The following is a 22,332-nucleotide window of genomic DNA, read 5'->3' as shown; positions in this document are numbered from 1 at the left end:
GTTGCAATTTGTTATCATTACTGCAGACGAGAACCATGTCATCTGAAAGCCGCGACTTGCTGAGGTGATAATCCCTAATCTCTATTCCTATTTCCTGCCCATCTCATCATCTGAATGCTTCTTTTAAAAAAGAACAGCATTGGAGACACAGTATATCCTTGCCCTTTCTCGAATGCAATTTTTTTGCTTTCCTTGAGGAGAAGCAAGACACTGTGGGGTATTTTTTAATGTAAACTCAGAGCAGACATTTTAGGGCTTAGCTTTAGTCCAAGTGTTGAAGTTAAAGGCCTCCAGCACCTTGCATCAGTCCTCTTGACAGATTCAACAAGAACACGTTGTTGGGCTGGTTCATTGTGATTCATTACAGAGAGCAGCACAGCACAAGAGGGACCGAGAGGGAAGACACAAATGCAGTGTTAACTTTAAACTAAAGGCTTTATTTTGCCATCACACATGCTATTTATACGAAGGCAGCAGACCGATAATAAAGCCGAGTACACAACAAACAAAGACAGTGTACAGAACTTGCACGTGTCATCACTGCAATCGGAACGTGTCTTGCCATTTCGAAGTGAGGAATCTAGAAGCCTCTTTCTTTTTTATCTGACACGGCCAAAGACTTTCGTTTTTTCAATTTCATGTACTTCTACAACAAAATTCCGCAGGTGATTCTGCCATGAGTCTTATTTATGATGCATTTTTTCAAAAAGTGGGACGCAGCCACACCTCTGGCAATAAATCTCAAGATGGCTTGGCACAGCTTTTTTGACGTTGCACTTAAGTTCCTTAAGTCTCTCGTTTGTGCACCGGCTGGTTTGGCCAATGTAGATGCGCTCACACGACATAGGCACAAACTGTACTAAACCCTCACAACAATTCACAAATTGTTCACGGTGCTTTATGACACATGTGGGCTTGTCCTTTTGACCTTTTTGCACAGTCCTTGCACCCACTGTGGAGCAGAAAAAACTATGTCTGCACCCTACCTTTTTGCTACCCTTCACAAATTGTGTGAAACTGGCATGTAGGGAACCACAGCAATTTTGTTAGCCTTGGTCATGTTGGTCTGTTCATCACTCTTTGCACTACATTTTCTATTCATTTTTTTCAGCGACGGCAGTCAAAAGGCTTAGAGGGTAGCCAGCGTCACGTAGACGTTTAGCTTGAGCCCACAAGCTTGTGTCAAGCTTGTGCTCGCAAGACTTCGTCAATAAATTTTGCAAACACCAAGATATTACAGCGCGCTTTACGAATTTCCAGTGTGCAGAAGAAAATGGAAGTACAGCCTTATTGCCTCTAGGTTTGTAACTACAGCACACACGTCTTGACAAAAATCGCAACCCTAAGACTAAAAATCTTATGAAATGGTCCTTAGGCACTTCATGCATCAGTATCATTGGAGATAATAGAACGCGTTGCTGGGCGAGTTGGTGCATTGTCTGAAAATAAAAGCAGAGCGCAAAAAAAGACGGGACACAAAAGACAAGAAGACGGGACGGGCGCTCACTACCAACTGATTTTATTACGAAAGAATTGGGGGAAAATATATAGAGCGTACGTCACAAGCGCGCCTGCGCACACATCGCAAAGCTAATCATAAGAAAATCTACTGCATACTGCGGCAGAGCAATTGAAATTCCCGCTCCCGCAAGCACACTGACGTCTGGCTGACGCAATCTGCGCCCTTCTTTTTCATGTAGAACGCCTCCAACAGTTCACGAGCAACCGTTTCTCTGCTTCGTCCCAGTACCTTCAAACGAGCAAACAAAGGCACACAGCCACACGCTGCACAGTGCGCAGGAAGGTGCGTGCCCTTATCATTTGTGAGTGTCAACTCATGCTCACGGGCCCGTTGGTTGACACACCTGCCCGTTTGGCCGATGTAAGATTTGCCACAGCTCAGAGGCAATTCATATACCACCCCTACCGCACAATCCACGTAGCACCTATTGTGCTTGATTCCACAATTCGTCTTTCTTTCCTCACCGGAGATTCCTTTCTTTCCTCAGGCCTCGTGTCATTTGACACGAGGCCTGAGGTGATCCCCTACATCCACAAAGTAGCGCATAACCTCAAGAAAGTGGCGAATAGGCACAATGTGCCCATCGTCTTTTCAGCGCCGCGCAAGCTGTCGAAGCTGTGTGCGCGCATCTCCGGTGAGGAAAGAAAGACGAATTGTGGAATCAAGCACAATAGGTGCTACGTGGATTGTGCGGTAGGGGTGGTATATGAATTGCCTCTGAGCTGTGGCAAATCTTACATCGGCCAAACGGGCAGGTGTGTCAACCAACGGGCCCGTGAGCATGAGTTGACACTCACAAATGATAAGGGCACGCACCTTCCTGCGCACTGTGCAGCGTGTGGCTGTGTGCCTTTGTTTGCTCGTTTGAAGGTACTGGGACGAAGCAGAGAAACGGTTGCTCGTGAACTGTTGGAGGCGTTCTACATGAAAAATATGGGCGCAGATTGCGTCAGCCAGACGTCAGTGTGCTTGCGGGAGCGGGAATTTCAATTGCTCTGCCGCAGTATGCAGTAGATTTTCTTATGATTAGCTTTGCGATGTGTGCGCAGGCGCGCTTGTGACGTACGCTCTATATATTTTCCCCCAATTCTTTCGTAATAAAATCAGTTGGTAGTGAGCGCCCGTCCCGTCTTCTTGTCTTTTGTGTCCCGTCTTTTTTTGCGCTCTGCTTTTATTTTCAGTCATTGGAGATACTTCAATCATAAACATGGATAGCATTTCTGAAACCACAGATTCAAGATTGCTAAATTTATTATAGGAAACAAATAGCCATCGACAACTCTAAACACAGCTCTAACGTCAGTCTGCTTCAAACGCTCGTCAGGAATCTGATTACGTTTTGCAAGAAACAGACCACCCAAGCATGCAGCAATACGGGATCCTATGCATATGCCAGTTTTTTTTTCCTTTACAATATTTCCATTCCATGTTACACAAGTCAAATTCAAATAAAACAAAAGCAGCTCCAAAAGCTCCAAAAGCCACCAAATTGGTCTGAGAAAGGCTGTACTGAAGGGGCCCTGCAACACTTGTCCAATTGTCTAATTGCTTCATTAAAAGAGCTTATTGCCGCCTGATGAATCGATTGCTGCAAAAATTTTTTAGAATCCATAAAGTACGAGTGGAGTTACAGAGATTTGCCGCACGCTTCATGCACTCTCTCCTTTCGTACCAGCGAGTGCGCTGAATGCTACGCAGGGAGGGATGACAAGGGGGCAAGATCCATTCCTGCATCAGCACATGTCACAATCTTAAGCACTTTCTTATCACTTTTCTTCGAATGCGCGGCTTACTTTCAGTGTGATCGCGAGTGCGCACATGGCGGCATCCCGCGGTGGCCATGGCATCTATACAGCGCACGATGCTCAAATCAGCCCACGGCCGTGGACTTTTGGTATATGGCGTCACTTGGAGAGAGAACAGGGAGCAATTTCTAGCCGACTCTGAGAATTATTTGTAAATTCCAGGCCGCATGCTGCGCCATAACGTTTGGTTTGCATGTTCTCAGGAGCCTCTGCTACCGATCGACAGCATTTTCTGACCATGCTGAAAAAGTGTTGCAGGGCCCCTTTAAAGATTCTTTACATCGATCAAAAAGGCTGAAAGTTTTGCATTTTCTCTGTCTTTGAAGAAATTCAGCACTTGTAATTTGTTCACCAAGAATTGGTCAGTAAAAGGCAACAATTTAAGACTGCTTTGCAAAAACTTTGCTAAGCATTTTTGTCAGGTTTCATTTCAGAGATGATGACTTTTCCAGCAAAACCTCATTATGAATATAAAAAACATTGCAACTGTCGCATTTGTTCAGTACAACGATTCGTTCATGACTGAAAAACCTTCCTCGTTATCTGCCAGTAACAAACTCGATCACTTGTCATTTAAATATTTAACTGTCCCTGTTAAGGAAAGCTTCCCACGAGGGAGACTTACACACATAAGCACATCGACAGCATCCGATACACACCTGTCGGCCTTAGCTTCAGGGACGTGTTTTGGTACGTGCCAAACCATTTCTAAAAGTTCAGACTTTCGTGACTCGACAGTAAACTTTGATCCATACTTAAGCACCTGGTACACCTTGTCCAGTAATCTCAGCATCCTCAAGGTGGACAGGATTTGATGGCGCTGTCGACTTCTTCTGTACTTGCGCCCTCAAGCCAGGAGGAACTTGCTGCCAAAGGAACTCGACTGTTCGATAGACCAGTCATGAAAGTGATCGCCAATTGTTGAGGCTTGAATTTGGCCCCATAGGAAGCTTCAGTTGCTCCCTGTACATACGAGTTTGCCTCTGCCACTCGGAATGCATTAGCTTGCAAATCCGAGCACCATGGTTGAAGGAAGGTGAGCAGAATCCGAATAATTCCAACACTTCCAGTGTAAGCTTGGATGCACTTCCAGTGCATCCAAGCTTTACAGATTGTTGTCGCAATCAGTGGGATGATGCGGCACGATTCTCTACTGTAGCATAGAGAACCGTGCACAATGTACAAGAAATGAAATTTACAGACACACTGCCAGGCTAGTTGGTTGGGATTCGAGAAGAGTAACTTGGGCTGGTTGGTACATAACGTGAGTGGGCTAGCGCATAATTAGACAGGCATAGAGTAAGCAACATGACACAAGTGCCAACTATCAACAAATATTCATTTGGAACAGCAGAGAAAGACTTATGTACAGAAATGGGTGAGGTGAGTGCGCAGACAGGCATGACTGCAAACTGTCTAAATTGGCACGTAGGAACACACGTTCCTTTTCAAATAAACTAACAGAAGGCATGCTAACACACCGTGTGCCTAATCACTCAATCATTTTGGTTTCAATTATCTCACAAACTACCTTTTCTTTATTCTTGACAATCACGACTTCACCAAACTCAGGCTGACATCCACACGTGCCGCAGTACATGTGGATGTACAGTCGATCCCGGATATATCGAACTCGAAGGGGATCGTGAAATAGTTCGATATATCGATAATTCGAAATACGAAATATGCTTATTTAAGGCTTTAATTAAAGCACTGCAGGCCTCGACACAGTTTTCTGAAATCGTAAAAAGGGCGAACATGACGATTCGCTCACATATGCTAAAGAACAAGGCAAGAACTTCTTTTGCAAGTTAGCGCACTCTATTTCGCATGAATAAAGTCCGTCAACTTGTCTTGCTTCTTGCGCGCCGTGAATTCATCAAGTCATCGTCAATATTATATAAGCTTTCCAAATGAGTAAATTCAGCACCTTCTGCCACAACAGCGGTGATTGACGCTGAACGCTGATGCGAGCTCTGTAGCGCCGTAAAGGGTTTACCGGTGGCAGCGGCGGCTGGCATCTGCAATCGCACGAGTCCATTTCCGCAGCACCGGCAACGTCAGCTATGATCTCGGCATCGATGCAGTCAGAAACAGCTACGTCGTTATCTGCACCGATGAAGTCACTCGCTGTGCTCCCATCCGATACGGCGCCCGGAAACGCCAAGTCGCAAGATTCACTGACGCACCGTACGCCGTAGTCGGCGGTCATGATGCGCCCGAAGTCGTCACCTGGCACCAAGGCCCGTAAGGAAAAAGTGCACGACGGTGCTTTACTTGACGTCGTTTCAAGCACCGGTCATCAGTTTTATTGCTACGAGCGGGACAATGTTTAGTTCGACTCTCGAATGACGATTTATCAAGAACAAAGCGCGAAGTACATGCTGCACGAAGGTAGGGGAACGAAGGAACATTTTTCCATTGTTGACATGTTGGTGATACCGATGGCACTTGTGGCTTTGCAGAAGGCAGCTGCTACTTTGGCGAGAAATGCGAAAAAAAGTGTAGCCGCGGCCGAAAAATGATCAGTAGTTGTTAGGAAAAATGCACTATCTGGGCTTCGGCGCGGGGCAGCGTTCAATATAGCGGATATTTCGCTGTGCGGGAGTTCGATATACGTGCACACCAACCCCATACTTTTGCATGGGAAATTCAAGGGGATTTCTCAACTGTTCAATATAGCCAATAATTCGATATATCCGAGTTCGATATAACCGAGATCGACTGTACATAGCTAGAAGAGTGTCTGTGTTTTTGTAGATTACCACGGTGTTCCCTCAAGCTATCGTTAAGGTAGCTAGCAGACTGGCCAATGTAGAACTTTCCACAACTCAGCGGGATCCGATACACGGCATGATCAATGCATCTCAGAAATTTAGACCTATGTTTCTTTGAGCATGTCACCAGTGGCTCCTTCCCAGGCACACTACTTTTGCAAAGGCTGAGAAGTTTCTTAGGGGCACTAAACACAACAGATAGTCAACATGTCTTCTTGAGAGTCTTGTGCATGTGAGGCACAACAACAACTTCCTGTCTGTGCGCTCGATGGTGCGGGCAGACAACATGTGAAGTAAACGTTCTGCTCGGACAACCAGCTTCTAGCAAGTGAGTTGCCCGATTCTGAAGCGCCTGATCAGTCAAATGTCAACATGTTTTTAACACAGCATTACGTAAGGTCATGTTAACAATGCTCCTTTTTTTACCAGCTTGGAATGTGACGAAAGGAACTGCATCAAAGGCTTGTTTGCTCGAGGTTCGTAACACCAGCAGGTGTGGTCACTGCCAAAATGATACATCATGTCCAGAAATGCTAATTTTCCCTCAACAAGGAGCTCAAATGTTAATTCTAGAGGCATCATGCACTCACATACTATGGCCAGAATGCTACAAGCACTCGTGTCAAGAGAGTTAGAGTCACTGTTAACAAAGAACAGAAAGTCGTCCACAAATCTGAAGACCATTACAATGTTCGTATGACTAAGACAGTGTTTTTTTAAAAACACTATCAAGTTTGCCTAAGAATAAATCACTAAGGCAATACAAATGCCCTGCTTTGTATTGGCGAGAAGACTACGGCAAGAAGGCAGCTGAAAAATTACCTTCGGTTGGCTGACCAAACCACTGAATTCACCTAGCAACGCAAGTTACCGCAGTTAAGACGATAAGCCTGTAACACCAGCCGTGCCGGGAGCAAAAAATGTTTCCGCTTCAGAAGGAGTCTTTCCACTGCAACGAGTTGGCACTGGACACCGCACAGTGTACAATCCTGAGGGTGTTGTTCTACCGTATAAAGTGGAAGGAGCGTTGGCCTTAGGGCCCAAGTTCGCGATCGAACCACGCAAGTTGGCTCTGCAAATGTTAGGCATTGTCCACCAAGTAGCCAGGAGGGCGCCCAAGGGTGAGGAGGAACGCTGCATTGCGGAGCGTCTGGGTGTTTTGAGCCTCAGTAAGCAGTGTGCCTCAAATACTGCTGTCAAAAGTGTTGCGAGGTTTCTAACGGGAAATTCGTAAGCGTTTTTCCTTCTGACAAAGGAGGTGGTTTCAGTGTTCTTTTCCCACAAAGCGTTCCAGGATAGGGCTAATGCATCGATAGCCTCTGTTTTTGAGCCGCATTTGGAAGTCTCTTTTTGCAAGCTCAAAGTAAAAACGAAGAAGATGTGTAGTAGACTGAATCTGACTGGCCTAGCATGGGCCATAGAAAAAAGCAAAAATACCATCTTGACGTGTTCTTTAGCGCAGAGACTCATAAGTCTGAATGTCCTCTGCATGTTATCGTTTCAGAAAGCAGCATGGCAAAAATCGGTTTCAAGCTTCTTGCAAAGAAAACTAAATCTGCTGGAGTGTAATGATCCTTTTCAGGAGAAACATTCTACCCAGGTTTTGGATTTCGTCTGCACTGAATCGAGCTGGAATTTAATTGCATTTTCCATTAACATTAACGATCTGTATTTTTCTTTACCCCATGACAGTCTCCTAAATTGCATTGAAGAATCGATTGACAAGTACAGTTCCATGGCCTTCCAGAATGCAGCTGGCATTTTTCTTGAACTACTAGGCTTTTATCTAAGTCTGCATTCATTAAATAGAACGGTGTTCCGTGCTTGCAAAAGCAAGGCATTTGTATTGGCTCTTCCATTGCTCCTGTTCTTAGTGATTTATTCTTAGGCAAACTTGACAGTGTTCTTAACGCGAGCCTTAGTCATACTAACGTTGTAAAGGTCTTCAGATTTGTGGATGACTTTCTGTTCTTTGTTAACAGTGACTCTAACTCCCTCGACACGATTGCTTGGAGCATACTTATAATAGTATGTGAGTGCATGACACCTCTAGAATTAATATTGAGCTCCCCTTGAGGGAAAATTAACATTTCAGGACATGTTTCATTTTAGCAGTGACCACACTGCTGTGTTTCTGTGACGAACGACACCGCCTTGAACATGAAGGGGAAAAGAAGCCCCTTTCTTTATTCACTCAGTATATATACATGTGCCTGTATGGTACGCATGTGCAGGGCACTGCCCCGGCAGTGGTGGCATGACAAGAAGTGTCTGACAAGAAGGTCAGCCAATAACAAGAACGATTATGCCATATCTCCCCTTTCAAGACAGAGCAACCCTAAAAAAAAGATAAACGCAGTAAAAAGACACATTTTGTTTTACATTCAGAAACACCGAACAGAGTCAAAAGAAACATACTGCACTACATTCAGAAATACTGTAATGATCTGGTTTTCTTACAATTTTACCAAATCATGTGACGTATTCATCTGGAACCCGCGGCAACGAAACATTATGCCAATCCTCGGTGCGATCACATTGGAGGGCTTGGGAATTAGGCTGGTCGCTAGCTTCAGGATTTTCCAGGCTAGGGGGAAAGTTGTGCGACTCATTGTAGGAGTCTGGAACGCTGCTTGGCACTTGCTTGACTAGCAATTTCCTGTTGCGTTCGATCTGGACGCCGCTCTCCAAACTGACAACAGATGATGCCTGCAGTCCTTGACCCAGACAGTGTGACTAGGCGCCAATGGGACAAGGTGGCAGCAATCATAACTTTGTCTGTGCTTGTCCCGGACAACCTCATCCTTTTTCCGTACCTTTGGTATCGACCTGTTAGGGTGGAGAGAGAGGCCTGTACGAAGCCACCACCTCATGAGCAGCTCTGCTGGTGTTTTGCCTAGTGGTCCCGGGGTGTCCATAGGCTAATAGAGCCAAATAGGGATCACGAGACTTTAGCAGTAGCCCTTTCACCCTTCCTTCTGCTTCCCCGTTTGCCTGCGGGTACGTAGGGCTACACGTCACACTTTTGAATCCATAGGCCTTCGCGAACGCCTGAAATTTCTCACTGACAAATTGAGCGCTGTTATCTGTCACAAGCACTTCCAGTATACCGTGCCCAGAAAAGACTTCTTTGATGTGACCAACGACGCTATTGCTGGTTAGAGATGTCAGCAAACACAACTCTGGAAACCGCGATAGACAGTCCACTAAAAGCAAGTAGTTACAGCTACTGAGATGGAAGATATCTGCTGCGACCCTTTGCCACGGTCGATTAGGTGTCTGGGTTAGGATCGTTGGTTCACTCGGCTGGTCTCAGAACTGCGAACAGATGTGTCACTCAACAACCAAAGAAGCAAGCTGAAAGCTCAAGCCCAGCCACCAAACAGACTCCCGTGCTCTTGCCCTGCGTCTCACGATACTCTGATGGCCTTCGTGAAGCAGACTGAACATTCTATTCTGGAGCGAGTGAAGCACAACGCGGAAAGAGCCAATGTGGCCGCATTACGCTTGACAGCGAAGCTGGGCCTTGCCATCCCTCACGAAGCTAATGGCACAACGTACGGCAGGTCTTATCCTTTGCTTGCTCTTTGGCTACCAGTCGAAAGTGATCCAAATCACCCAACTCTGACAACACACCAGAAACAAACGAATTGACTTCATCAACGGAAAGAAAGTCCTTGGTTTTTTGCTCTTGTATTGCTGCTCTGGAAAGTGCGTCAGCAATTTCCAAATTTTTCCCTCGAACGTGTTCCACATCAAAACTGAATCGCATCAGACGCATTCGGAATCATGAATGTGCGGCAGTAACAAATCTAGCGGGGCCTTACTTAACAAAGTCACTAACGGTTTGTGATCTGTTTCCAGCGTGATGTGCAGCCCACGCACTTTTAAGACATTCGGCCGCCCAGGTTAGAGCTAGGGTCTCCTTTTCAATTTGTGCATAGCGCATTTCTGTTGGAGTCCACGACCTGGAAACAAATACAACTGGCCGTCTCTCTTGGTTTGGTTGTACTTGAAGCAAAACTGCCCCTAAACCGTAAGACAATGCGTATGCGGAAAGAATAGTTTGATTATGTGGATCAAACTTTGCCATGCACCTATCAGAACACATAGCATGTTTTACGCTGTCACAAGCCATCTGCTGAGGCCGCTCCACATTCCTTTGAAGCAACTGACGTCTTATCTGCTAGGTCTGGAATAAACCGCGAGCAATGGTTCCTGAGACCAAGGAATCTGCGCATATCACTGACATTTTCCGGCGGCTTCATATCAGTGATCGCCCTAACTTTTGCTGGATCTAGCCGTATGCCATCTTTGCTCATTCGGCACCCCAAAAAACAGCTCTTTTGCACTGAACTGACCTTCTTCTTGATTCAAGGTTACGCCGGTTTCTGCTAAGCGGTTTAAAATCTGAAACAGTCACTCATCATGCTCCTTCTGTGAAGAACCAAAGACCAGTACATCTTCCATTAGGTTTACGACCCCCGCCACTCCATCAAGGATTTCACACATTTGCCTTTGAAGATATTCAGGAGCAGAGGTTATGCCAAACGGCAGGCGTTCAAGGCAATAACGGCCAACAGGAGTTATAAACGTTGTTAGTACCTCACAATCCTTGCTTAGCTTTACCTGATGGAATCCCAAGTTCGCGTCAAGTTTAGAAAACACCACGCTAAGCAACCCGAGTGTCTCATGAAGTGGGAGCACAAATCGCTCACGTTTCACACATTTATTCAGCTGTATGAGGTCAACGCAGATTCAAACTTGCCCGGATGGCTTCAAGACGGACACCATGCCAGCACACCAATCAATTGGCCCTTTGACTTTACGAATGAACCCCCTTCCTTTCCATTTCCTCAAGCTCGCGTTTCACGCCATCCCTTAGCGGGATGGGTATACGACGAGCGGTGTGAATGGCATAAGGCACCGCGTCTGCTTTGAGACTAATACAGTATTCTGCTTTCACGGTACCCAAACCATAGAACAAAGAAGGGAAGCACATTTGCACAGCTTGATGGACCGAAGCTGCGTCTACAAATTTCACAATTCCCAAAGCTTCTATTGCTGGCAAGCCTAAAATGACATTACTTACCGAGTCAACGACAAAAACATCTTGCCTTACCAAACATCGTTTTCACTGAATGTCAGCAGTGAATTTCCCTTTTAGATCTAACACTTGACTGCCTGGCCCCTTCAAAATTAAGTTAGGACGCTTTAGACCTTTGGGTACTGCCCCCATCGTATACAGCAGCGTACGTACCTGGGCCTCTTGAGTTCGCTCGTTAAGGCCGGAAGCAAATCGATAATCAACGAATTCTTGCACCCACGCCGGCCACTCTGACGCCTTGTCAAAGTTGAAGCTCGTTGGAGGCTGTACCGAAAATAGCTGGCAGGAAGCCACATTTTCTTCACGCACCATGGCTCAAAGCTCTTATAATAATAATTGTTGGGGTTTAACGTCCCAAAACCACCACATGATTATGAGAGACGCCGTAGTGGAGGGCTCTGGAAATTTCGACCATCTAGGGTTCTTTAACATCCACCTAAATCTAAATAGATGGGCCTCAAGCATTTTCGCCTCCATTGAAAATGCGGCAGGATTCGATCCCGCGACCTGTGGGTCAGCAGTCAAGCACCATAACCACTAGACCACCGTGGCGGGTACGGCTCAAAGCTCTTTTCCCGTTATCCTGTCCTAGCCGAGTTCGTCAACGATGGACGTCGGCTGTCCCATTTGCTTACATCGTCTGTGGTTCCGACCAACTTCCGAAGACCACTTCTGACACTGTGTCATGTTTCCGTGACGCATGACACTGCCTTGAACACGAATGGAAAAAGAAGCCCCTTTCTTTATTTACTCAGTAATATATAAACGTGTGCCTGTATGGCACGCATGCGCCGGTCCCTGCCCTAGTAGTGGTGGCATGACAAGAAGTAAACACGATAAAGAGAACGATTATGCCACACACAGCTGCTGGTGTTGCGAACCTCAATCGGAATAAAAGTGGATGAGAAATCGACGCGTTATCCAAAGGCTGTAGGTTCAATCCCTACGAGCTGCAAGTTGATTTTTCATCCACTTTAATCCTTTTTCCTTATGTTTTAACTGCTACACTACAGCCAAGAACTACAAATAACGTTCCCTATGCCTCCCTTGGCTTCATTGTCTCTTTGCTTAACTATACTCCATCTCAGAAGTTCCCTTCAGCACTGCGGAGGCTACAGGGCCCCTTAGCCAATTCGCCACGGGATCGGGCTATAGGTGGCAGCACTGTCGCCGCCTTTGTGTGGATAGGCGGTCGGCGGCGCGTATACAAATGTACGCAGCGACGCTTCGCCCTATGCGGTTTGAGTCAATTGTTGGCGAGTAAAGCGCGTTGACTGCAGCCTAATGTTGATGTATGTGCCCTCCATTGCCACATCAATGCACGCAACTGCCCTAATGTACCTATTAATTGTGAGAGAAGTGTAATCTGGGGCCAATCAATGGGGTACTGGCCTTCAGTCACGTTTGTGTTTTGCCCCGTGCTCGATGTTTTTTTCTTGCTTTATTTGCACGTGTTTAAATTGTGTTTTGCCTATACCGCAAAATAAACTGTGTTGCAAGACTGAGCCATTGAAGTACTTACTTGTTGCTCTAGCGGCTACAAAGAAAGAGAACCTGTATTTCTGCGTAATTAATGAAGTAGAACTTTGTGCACTCTGCTTTTCTGTTTGCATGAATACGCGTATTGCTGTAGAAATGCGTGGCTTCGGTTCTTTTTTACCGCTTACCATCCTCTGCAGACGACAGTTCATGCTTTGCGGTATCACAAGGATTTCTAAATCGCCAACACATCACGAGATGGTGTCACTAAAATTCTGCATTCACACCTCGACATTTAGTTGTTTTTTTTCGTTTAGGACGACGCCAAATGAACTATGTGACATGCTTGAACGAGAAAGTGGTACCCACCTTGAAATTATTTTGGCGAATGCACGGTACGATGGTTAGACCAGCGCCATACCTACACGGGCATGTACTCACTAATTAGAGGGCATACAGGTCTCGTAAGGCGAAATGCTTATGTATATCGTGTAGGCATACATACAAGCATTTGATAATGTGCTAGCACAACGGAATAAGCTGTAATCTGAGGACGCGCATGACGTACGCACACATGCGAACATGGTGTGGCTAACAGACGACGCAAGGAGCCATCCACACCGCGGGGTTTCGTTCGCTCGCCGCTAGGTGCCGACTATGCTCGATCTCGCGGCCAATAGGAAGGGTGAAAATCGCTCACAATGTATTCATCTGCGCCGCGTCGTCTGCTCAGCGTCCGCCTGGCGTCTGCGCCAAGTTGGGCAAGTGAAGCGAGCAGACGGCAGTGCAAGAAAAAAAATTTAACATGGCTGTACCCATCATCGCAGGTGCCCTCCGCCTCGGATTTATCACGTCGTCGTCGTGCGCCATGCGGCCCGTAAGTTCCAAACTAGCGTTTTTATTTGCTTTAGAATTACGTCCTGACACTTCAACAGCAATGTATTCATGACTATACTGCCCTATTTTTATGAACCGTTATCAAATTTTCGTCACGTTAGGCTTAGCAAGTGTGACTAAACAAACATATGATCTCGCCAATAACGGTAAAACGTACCTCACGCTTTGTCCTTATTGTGAAATGGCACAAAGCAGTGGTTCATTTCACCATTTATTTGTTGCTGTCAGCATTGTGGGCGAGTACCGAGAGCAAGTATGGATTGAAGCGGGCGGTTGCATCTGCATGGGCGCAGCCATGTTGATTTGTAACCACAGTTAGTGGCAGTTACTGATACAACAATTAAAGAAATATGGCGTAAATGCAATGAAGAATAAACATGTCACGTATTGATGTGATGTAACACGTGCTAAACAAGTGCAAATGTGTTAACCATGCGAATTATAAGGTAACTATATCAGAAACTATGCTTTGCTGCGCAAGCATGTGGCTTGCTTACAACCTTTAGCTTTGTTAGTGCTGAATGGTAGTGGTGAGATAGAGTATAGTTTGTGTCTAACAAAGAAACGAGCCCTTCCCTAGCAAAAATTCCCAATAAAAAACCAATAGCCTATTGGGTTATTGACACCTATTGGTCTATTGGTTCTATAGGTCTATTGGAACTGTATTTGGCTATTGGTTCTATATCAGCCTATTGGACCTATATTGGTGTATTGGTTCTCTATTAGCCAATTGGAATTATATTGGCCTATTGGTTCTGTATTTGCCTGCTGGCATTGTATTAGTTTTGCATTTGCCTACTTCTCAGCCCCATTAGAATTAGTCTTGCGCAAGTGTTTTATGGGTGTCTTGTCGTCATGCAGAAGGCCCACACTGTGGCAGCGCCCCTGCAATGATAATCACAGTGGATGAATGAGGCATATGTTCAAATATATTCTCATAATCAAAACTACAAGTGCTTCTTCTGGCCCTTGATGATGTTGGCTATCTTGCGGGCGACTATTTTGCCAAGGCAACTATGTCTTGTGTCAATTTCTTCTGGACTGCCTCATCCGCACTCGAGGAAGTGCCTGAAAGATTCTGTAAATAAACAAAGCCATGAAATCAGAAAACAGTAACACATATTTAATTAAAGTTTACCTGTGAAGCAATGTATAGAAAGTAGGCGGCACAGAGAGAAATTATCTAGACCTTCATTCGCTGCACGTGTTCACAATGTTGCAGGAGCTGAACTATAGCAAAAAACTGAGTGAAATATTACACACCCAACTGTGGCTTATTGCGTGAAAGAAAACAGTATATCGGCAAAATTTTGCTGCAAAAAAGGAAGGAAAAGAAAGGGGCAAATTTTTTTTTAAAAAATTAAGCAGCGCCTTATCCCGTTTACACGCTTGCGTCCTGTGTTTTTTGAGCTGTACCCAAGAATGAACTGCAAACTCGTCCTTAAATTACAGCAAACTCAATAATCACTTACTATCTGTGACGTGCTCTTTTTCACGATGGTGGTGCGACTATCATACCTAGAGCATGCCACTAAATCTCAACTTAAAGATGGCATGAAATAAATTAAGCTAGGGTAGATTCACGATGAGGCAACGGTAATATGTAAGACTGTAGTAAAGGCAGCCTAGATTCCATATCGTTGCAAGCCCAACACAGCAGTCAGGCTGCAATGAGTTGGATATAACACACGTGCTGCATGTTACGTGCTTATGCAATTAAGCCAACAACATTAATAAACCCACTCCTGTGATAGCCCTAATTGGGCTGCAGTATGTAAAAATAAAAAAAAAATAAAATAAGAAATCGCACCAGTGCAGTACATATGCTATGCACATTTTGTATAATGAATTATCATGTGGCCTTCTGTGGTTCTTGTGACATTATGTCGAACAAGTATGATAAGCCGATTGGCGCGCACTACAACACACAAACCGCATCGACTAGAGCGTTTTACTATGAGGCGATAAACGCGTTTTCGGCTTAACACGCACGTTGTAAATACTTACAAAGGGCTTGCGAGACTCCAACTACACTCACGAGCAGGGCGCCTGTCCTTTACCTCTAATCTATGCTACGTTTTTTTGTGCATACTGACAAACACAAAAACAAACTGCAATAATATATGCGCTCAATCATTCAACTTCTGAGAGCGTGTGGACTTGCAATCGAGGCGTCGCTGGTCTCGCTGTCATCAAATACCGGAGACAAAGGACGAGGGACTTGTTTTCCCGACCTTTCAGCTTCGTCCCAAGTTTGAATACAAAAAAAGGTGATATCAAATAAATACTAAATAGGAGTAACTACCATGCCCACTCAACTCACCAAACAATCGGAGCACATGGGCCTTGTTGCTCGTCTTGCCATTATTCTTGGTGCCACTTTGTAGAGTCGAAATCGGTCGAAATCGGTCGAAATCCAAGACATTTATGGCTCAGAACGTCTCCATATGGTGCACGCTGAACACAGTCTTCACGATATCGTCGCGGAAGCACACTAAAGCAAACATCGTGTAAGCAGGCTTACGTGAAGCATCGAGATCACACAAAGTGCGCGCTAGGGCGACAGACACAACGTTTTGGCTTAGCTTGGCCGCAGGCTGGGCTTGTCTTCGTATCGGCCGAGCGCGGATGGCGCGCCAAACGCACGGTCGGTCGCGTTTGCAGATCCACAATTCTTTCTCCTGTATCTTTACAGCACTACTTATATTGCTTAGCATAAATAGTTATAAACTTTACATATTATCCAAAGCTCATCTTAAAGCTTAGCACATGGCTTAGCCCGCTTAACCAAGGAACGTGTAAAAAAAAATTTTCACACATGCAGCGTCGCCACGCCGCGCACCGTCTCACTTTTTTTTTTTTTTTGTATGTCACCTGGCTGGTTCTATGCCGGTTGTGATCTCATGGCGGTTTCTTTATTATTATTCTGTAGTGTCTGTGTTGTCGATTCCTTCGCAAGTTCTTCTTTAGCGTGTTTTACTATAGTGCCCGTTTACCGCACGGCATGTACGGAGACACCGTATCGCCGTGGTCGACACGCAACCTTTTTATATAACTTTTAGTCGCGTGAGTTGCTAACTGCACACGGTGTCTCACGGTGTACGATTAAGCTCAATCGGGATCAGACTTATCAAAAGTGAATTGATCCCGTCTGCAGCTTGCGTATAATATAGCCAATCATGATCAAGAAATTTGATCGGGATCGGGCCCGACGCGCTCAATCAGTCATAAGATGTTATAAACAGCTACCAATAGGCGGTAGCTGTTTGAACAATAAAACTCCTGTTGGCCTTATACATCTTCTGTTAGTACATTAAGAAACCAATATGAGTGCTTATTTGACCAATACAACTTCTATTGGCCCAATAAGTCACCGATAGGCAGCACCGATTTGACCAATACAACTCCTATTGGTCCAATAAGACACCAAAAGGCAGCCCCTATTTGACCAATACAACTTCTATTGGTCCAATAGGACACCAATAGGTGGTGGCTATTGGTGTCTATTGGTACCCATAGAAGTCTTATACAACCAATACAGCTCCAATAGATGTCCTATAGAACCAATAGCGATTTCCTATTGGACCAATAGGAAATCCTATTGGTATTTTTGCTAGGGTTAATTCATTCCCTCTTGGACTTAGGGTTGCGATTTTTGTCAAGACGTGTGTGGTGTAGTTACAAACCTAGAGGCAATAAGGCTGTACTTCCGTTTTCTTCTGCACACTGGAAATTCGTAAAGCGCGCTGTAATATCTTGGTGTTTGCAAAATTTATTGACGAAGTCTTGCGAGCACAAGCTTGACACAAGCTTGTGGGCTCAAGCTAAACGTCTACATGGCGCTGGCTACCCTCTAAGCCTTTTGACTGCCATCGCTGAAAAAAATGAATAGAAAATGTAGTGCAAAGAGTGATGAACAGACCAACATGACCAAGGCTAACAAAACTGCTGTGGTTCCCTACATGCCACAGTTTCACACAATTTGTGAAGGGTAGCAAAAAGATAGGGTGCAGATATAGTTTTTTCTGCTCCACAGTGGGTGCAAGGACTGTGCAAAAAGGTCAAAAGGACAAGCCCACATGTGTCATAAAGCACCGTGAACAATTTGTGAATTGTTGTGAGGGTTTAGTAGTTTGTGCCTATGTCGTGTGAGCGCATCTACATTGGCCAAACCAGTCGGTGCACAAACAAGAGACTTAAGGAACTTAAGTACAACGTCAAAAAAGCTGTGTCAAGCCATCTTGAGATTTATTGCCAGAGGTGTGGCTGCGTCCCACTTTTTGAAAATATGTGCATCATAAATAAGACTCATGGCAGAATGACCTGCGGAATTTTGTTGTAGAAGCACATGAAATTGAAAAAACGAAAGTCTTTGGTCGTGTCAGATAAAAAAGAAAGAGGCTTCTTGATTCCTCACTTCGAAATGGCAAGACACGTTCCGATTGCAGTGATGACCTGGCTATGGTAAAGTCTCCCTATGGCTGGGAATACCCTCTGATGGGTCTTCCAAGGCATACCGTGGCAAGTGCCCCCTTTATTGGGCTACAGTGCCGCCAAGCTGGCACCCTTCTTGGCAAGCCAGCTATGCCAGGGGCATTTCCGTCTACTCCTACGCCATCAATTCGTCTTTCTGCACTTGACTCTACCATGCTGCCAGCCAGTGGCTGACCAGCTGGACTGTTTGTTGTTCCCTAGTTCCATCTGCTGTGGCCAAGCACCTGTCTACTACCTCGCAGACATCACCAGCCAGCCTTATCAACTAGGCGGCCTCAGCAGCCGCTCTCGGCGGCTGGTCGCTACGCCTTCCGTTCTTGGCTGCCAGCTGTCCTGGCCTGCCGTTCCTGCCAACACCCATCACAGTGACTTTGGTGGTTGGCTGCTTCACGCATCTTGCAGTCATGCCTCGTACGGTCCCCGCTGCCTCCAAACAGGCAAACTTCAAACAGGCCAGCTGCCCTCCTCGTGCAGTCTTGCTCTGTTCCTCATGGGCTGCTGAACTCTTCCTGGCAGCGGGATTTCCCTGGTGAGGTGCAACTTTTGTGTGACCAAGGCTGACCATGGACTCGCATCAACGGCAATGACACTTCACCTCTCCGTCCTGTGTGGCAACGTTCTCATGACCTGGCCCTCTTGGAGATGATGCCACCCTCTTGCACATTGGCCCATTGGCCCCTCGTGGCTCAGCTGACCTTGTAACTTGGCCTCGGACAGCCTCAATCACAGGCTGGCTTTGGTATTTAGGAGGGGGGAACGTGGGGATCGAGGATGCCTTCCCTTTGCGCCTCGACCCTCACGTGGCACGTTGTATCCGACCCACACGGCTCAATTGCCGGGGAGCCATTCTTAAGCTGCAGCACGTTGGCCGTGGCCGCAACATCGAGCTTTGTTTCCCACGCCGGCCACGCTTCTCTCTCCCCGGCGTCGAGATGTGCAGGCGCTGCATGTCAAACGCCACACTATCTTACCTCGCCGTGTCAGGCCCTTTCTCAATGGCCACCAGTGACAGCCCCTTCTCCATCTGAGCTCGCTTCTGGCTGGTGCTTAGTCGCCACAGGGGAAATGCTTTCAGGCTTGCCACAAGAGGGTCACAGGCTGCCTTAGCAGGAGAATTCTTGTTTGCACGCTCGGCAGTCGCCTTTGTGTGGTAGCTGAGAGCACTGCAGGCAAGTGTACTAAATCGATCTTGCGAAGTTACCCCATTAGGCCTGCAATGCCATGAGTGTCGCACTGTGCTGCATCTTGGCCTTATTTAATAAACCTAAGCTTGTTGACATCCTGCCTCGAGCGCCTTTTCTGCGCCATGTTAGAGAGTCACTGTGCTGCGCACTGTGGCAGCTTATCTTTTAACAGGAACAGCTTCACAGTGTGTGTGGCAAATGTGGTGTATGGAATTCCTTTGAAACTGGAATATGCCAAACTGGAAGGGACTTCAGTGAGCGCACCAAGGAGCATAACCTGAACATTCAAAACAAGTCTGGGGGCTTTTTAGCGGAACATTGCAAGATGTGTGGCTGCTCGCCAGGATTTCACGCAACAATTTTTAAGGAAATCAAATGACAGGACGGACACCGAGTTTCATCAGTGTTTCACCATTGGAAATGTTCATCTTTTCTTCATTTCTTCATGCGCTGCATTGTGACGATACCTTTAGTCGAGCGATTTAGAAATCGGTTATTGATAATTGTGTGTTCTGATGTTTTGTTATTTTGTTACCTTGCTCAAATGGCTCTTGAGAAGAAACTTTTAAAAAATCACAGTGTTCTTCTATACTTCGTGTTTGATAGACCACGTGCGACCATTTCGATTTGACAACTGATGTGTCATTTTTCAAGTTTATATGCATATATAAGGCTATCTTAGTCGACAGTTCGACGGAATACCATCTGGTCTGAAACTCATCTCCGGAACACTAATGACTTCATAAACAAGATGAAGAGTATCACTATGGACACAGACGAAGTACTGCTTTCTTTTGACGTCTGCTCCCTTTTCACAAGCGTTCCCATCGACCTCGCTGTAGAAACTTCCAGACAGTTGCTTCACAAGGACACATCATTGGCAGATCGCACGCCATTCGACGCCACTGAGCTCTGCACCTTGTTACGATTCTGCCTGACCAACACTTACTTCTCGTATAAGGGCGAATTCTACACGCAAGTTTTCGGTACCGCTATGGGAGCATCCATTTCAGTCACGATCGCAAATCTAACAATGGAAGCAATTGAAAACAAGGCATTGGAATCATTTCAGCCGAGACCCAAGGTCTTTCTGAGATACGTTGATGACTGCTTCTGCGTTATAAAGAAGAAGGACGTGCAACCTTTCCTTGACTGCCTAAATGGCATCGAGCCTTCCATCAAGTTCACGGTGGAAGAAGAGAAAGACGGTTGTTTCCCATTCTTGGACGCAATTGTAAAACGTGCTCCCACAGGCCTCGCCTTCGCCGTGTACCGAAAGCCAACCCATTTCAGCAGATACCTTTACTACGATTCAGTTCATCCGGTAGCCCACAAATGCTCAGTAGTTCGTTCTTTAGTTACACGAGCCATTCGCACCTCTTCTGACGCAAGTTCAAGTACTGCAGGAGGAGCTCCAGACCAGTGAAAATGACCTCATCGGGAATGGTTATCCTAAACATTTTATTAAGAAGACAACTAAGTTCATCATGCATAACCAGCAGCAAAACAGTCAAGCCATAGATAATACAGCGTCAACACACCAGCGCGCAGCAATTCCGTACATTCAAGGTGTAAGCAAAGCCCTAGCTCGCGTGTTTAGAAAACGTGGTGTCCAGATCGTGCATGTGCCGGCAAGCAAGCTTAAGGGTGACTTGCTAAATGTGAAGGATCCTCTCCCTCGGCAACGTTTTCCTGGTGTGGTCTACAAGATCCCATGCGCCGACTGCGAACCGATGTACATTGGAGAAAGCGGAAATTTCTGCAGGCGTTTGAAGCAGCACAAGAATGACGTCACCAAGGGCCACACAGTGACAAATGCACTCGCAGAGCATTCCGAGAAGACGGGCCGCGAGATAAGCTGGGACAACGCGCGCATCATGGCCACGGAGAAGAATTGGACAACGAGGCTCAATCTCGAATCACTAATAATTCAGACCAGTAACACATTCAATGGATCATCTGGCACAATAAACCACGTGTACTCCCGGACTTTGCGTCATGCGCTCAACGCTACTTAAGAACCTGCTGCTCTGCCGTCATTCCACTGTGAACAAGGGATCCGTACGGACCCTGAAACATCATTTTGTTTTTTGACATTGGTCAGTGATTTGCTTTTTAACCATAAGGCTATCTTGGTGCAAGATAAATTCAGTCCTTGGTCAGCGGCTCTCCGCCAGGGGGCGCCGAGTAGTGCGGACGTGCTCACATCGGACCCCGTTTCGTTCAATGTTTTCGGCAGTTTTTCCGGAATGGACGCACGGAAACTATACCTTTTCTGAAGCGGCAAGCTCTCAGGAATCCACCGAGAGTGGAGTTTTATCGGTGGGTGAGCCTTTCACCATCCTGTGTGATTTTGAATCTCTGAACACGCCGTATGAGTGCTAACCCTAGCGGACTACGCCTACTTACGGCGTTGCTGCGCAAGGTGGCCCAGGTGGCCTCGACGCCGGCGCTCCTGCACGCTAACCGCGCAGACGCCCGGCCACCCAAGCGAACTGCTGACCAATGGAAACCATGCCCGGGACTATAGTCGTCGAGGGGATGGACATCAACCCGCAGGAGCTCGATGAAGCGGGTTGGACGACCGCTCTCGGCGGCAGGCGGAAACAACCAACGAGTACGTCACCACATGGCGGGCAAGATGGCACCAAGAACACGCCGGCTGGCAGCCGCACGGCCGAATCGCCGGCCAAAAGTTTCATGAAGAAGATCACAGCAGCTTCTAGGCTACCGACATTACCAAAGGACCAAATCAAGATCATCGTGCGCCCCAAGGGAGGCCTCAACGTTTCGAAAGCCGACATCATACACCTCGCTCAAGCCCTGGCCATGGCAGCGGCCTTGACGGAACAACAGACTGGCGAGGACACCGTGTGCCCAAACAAGGTGCAGAACATTTTGGTTATCTCTACCCCTCATGATCACAACGCGAGGGCTTATTCAAGAATCCGAAAGTTACATACCAAACTCGGAGCTTTTGAGGTGTCAGCCTACATCGCTGCCCCCGATGGCACGTGTAAAGGTGTAATAAGAAACATCGACCCTTCCCTTGACGACGGAGCCCATA

At 46.4% G+C, this 22,332-nt stretch overlaps 1 protein-coding gene across 3 annotated transcripts in view; it reads right to left on the bottom strand.

Moving 5' to 3' along the window:
• Positions 1-22,332, bottom strand: part of LOC119374555 (nuclear exosome regulator NRDE2) — a 308,639-nt gene that overhangs the window by 25,727 nt on the left and 260,580 nt on the right. Inside the window, exon 18 of one of the 3 annotated variants that reach the window (XM_037644704.2) lies at positions 8,290-8,442. The exons of the other annotated variants lie outside the window; for them this stretch is intronic. Coding sequence (XP_037500632.1) covers positions 8,299-8,442 — 144 coding nt within the window. The 3' untranslated portion in view covers positions 8,290-8,298. Of the gene's footprint in view, positions 1-8,289; positions 8,443-22,332 lie in introns of those variants that run through there. 3 annotated transcript variants of the gene reach the window in all.

This window comes from Rhipicephalus sanguineus, chromosome 11, assembly GCF_013339695.2.
Source record: "Rhipicephalus sanguineus isolate Rsan-2018 chromosome 11, BIME_Rsan_1.4, whole genome shotgun sequence".
Taxonomy (NCBI): domain Eukaryota; kingdom Metazoa; phylum Arthropoda; class Arachnida; order Ixodida; family Ixodidae; genus Rhipicephalus; species Rhipicephalus sanguineus.
This window is presented reverse-complemented; position numbering and strand designations above follow the sequence as displayed.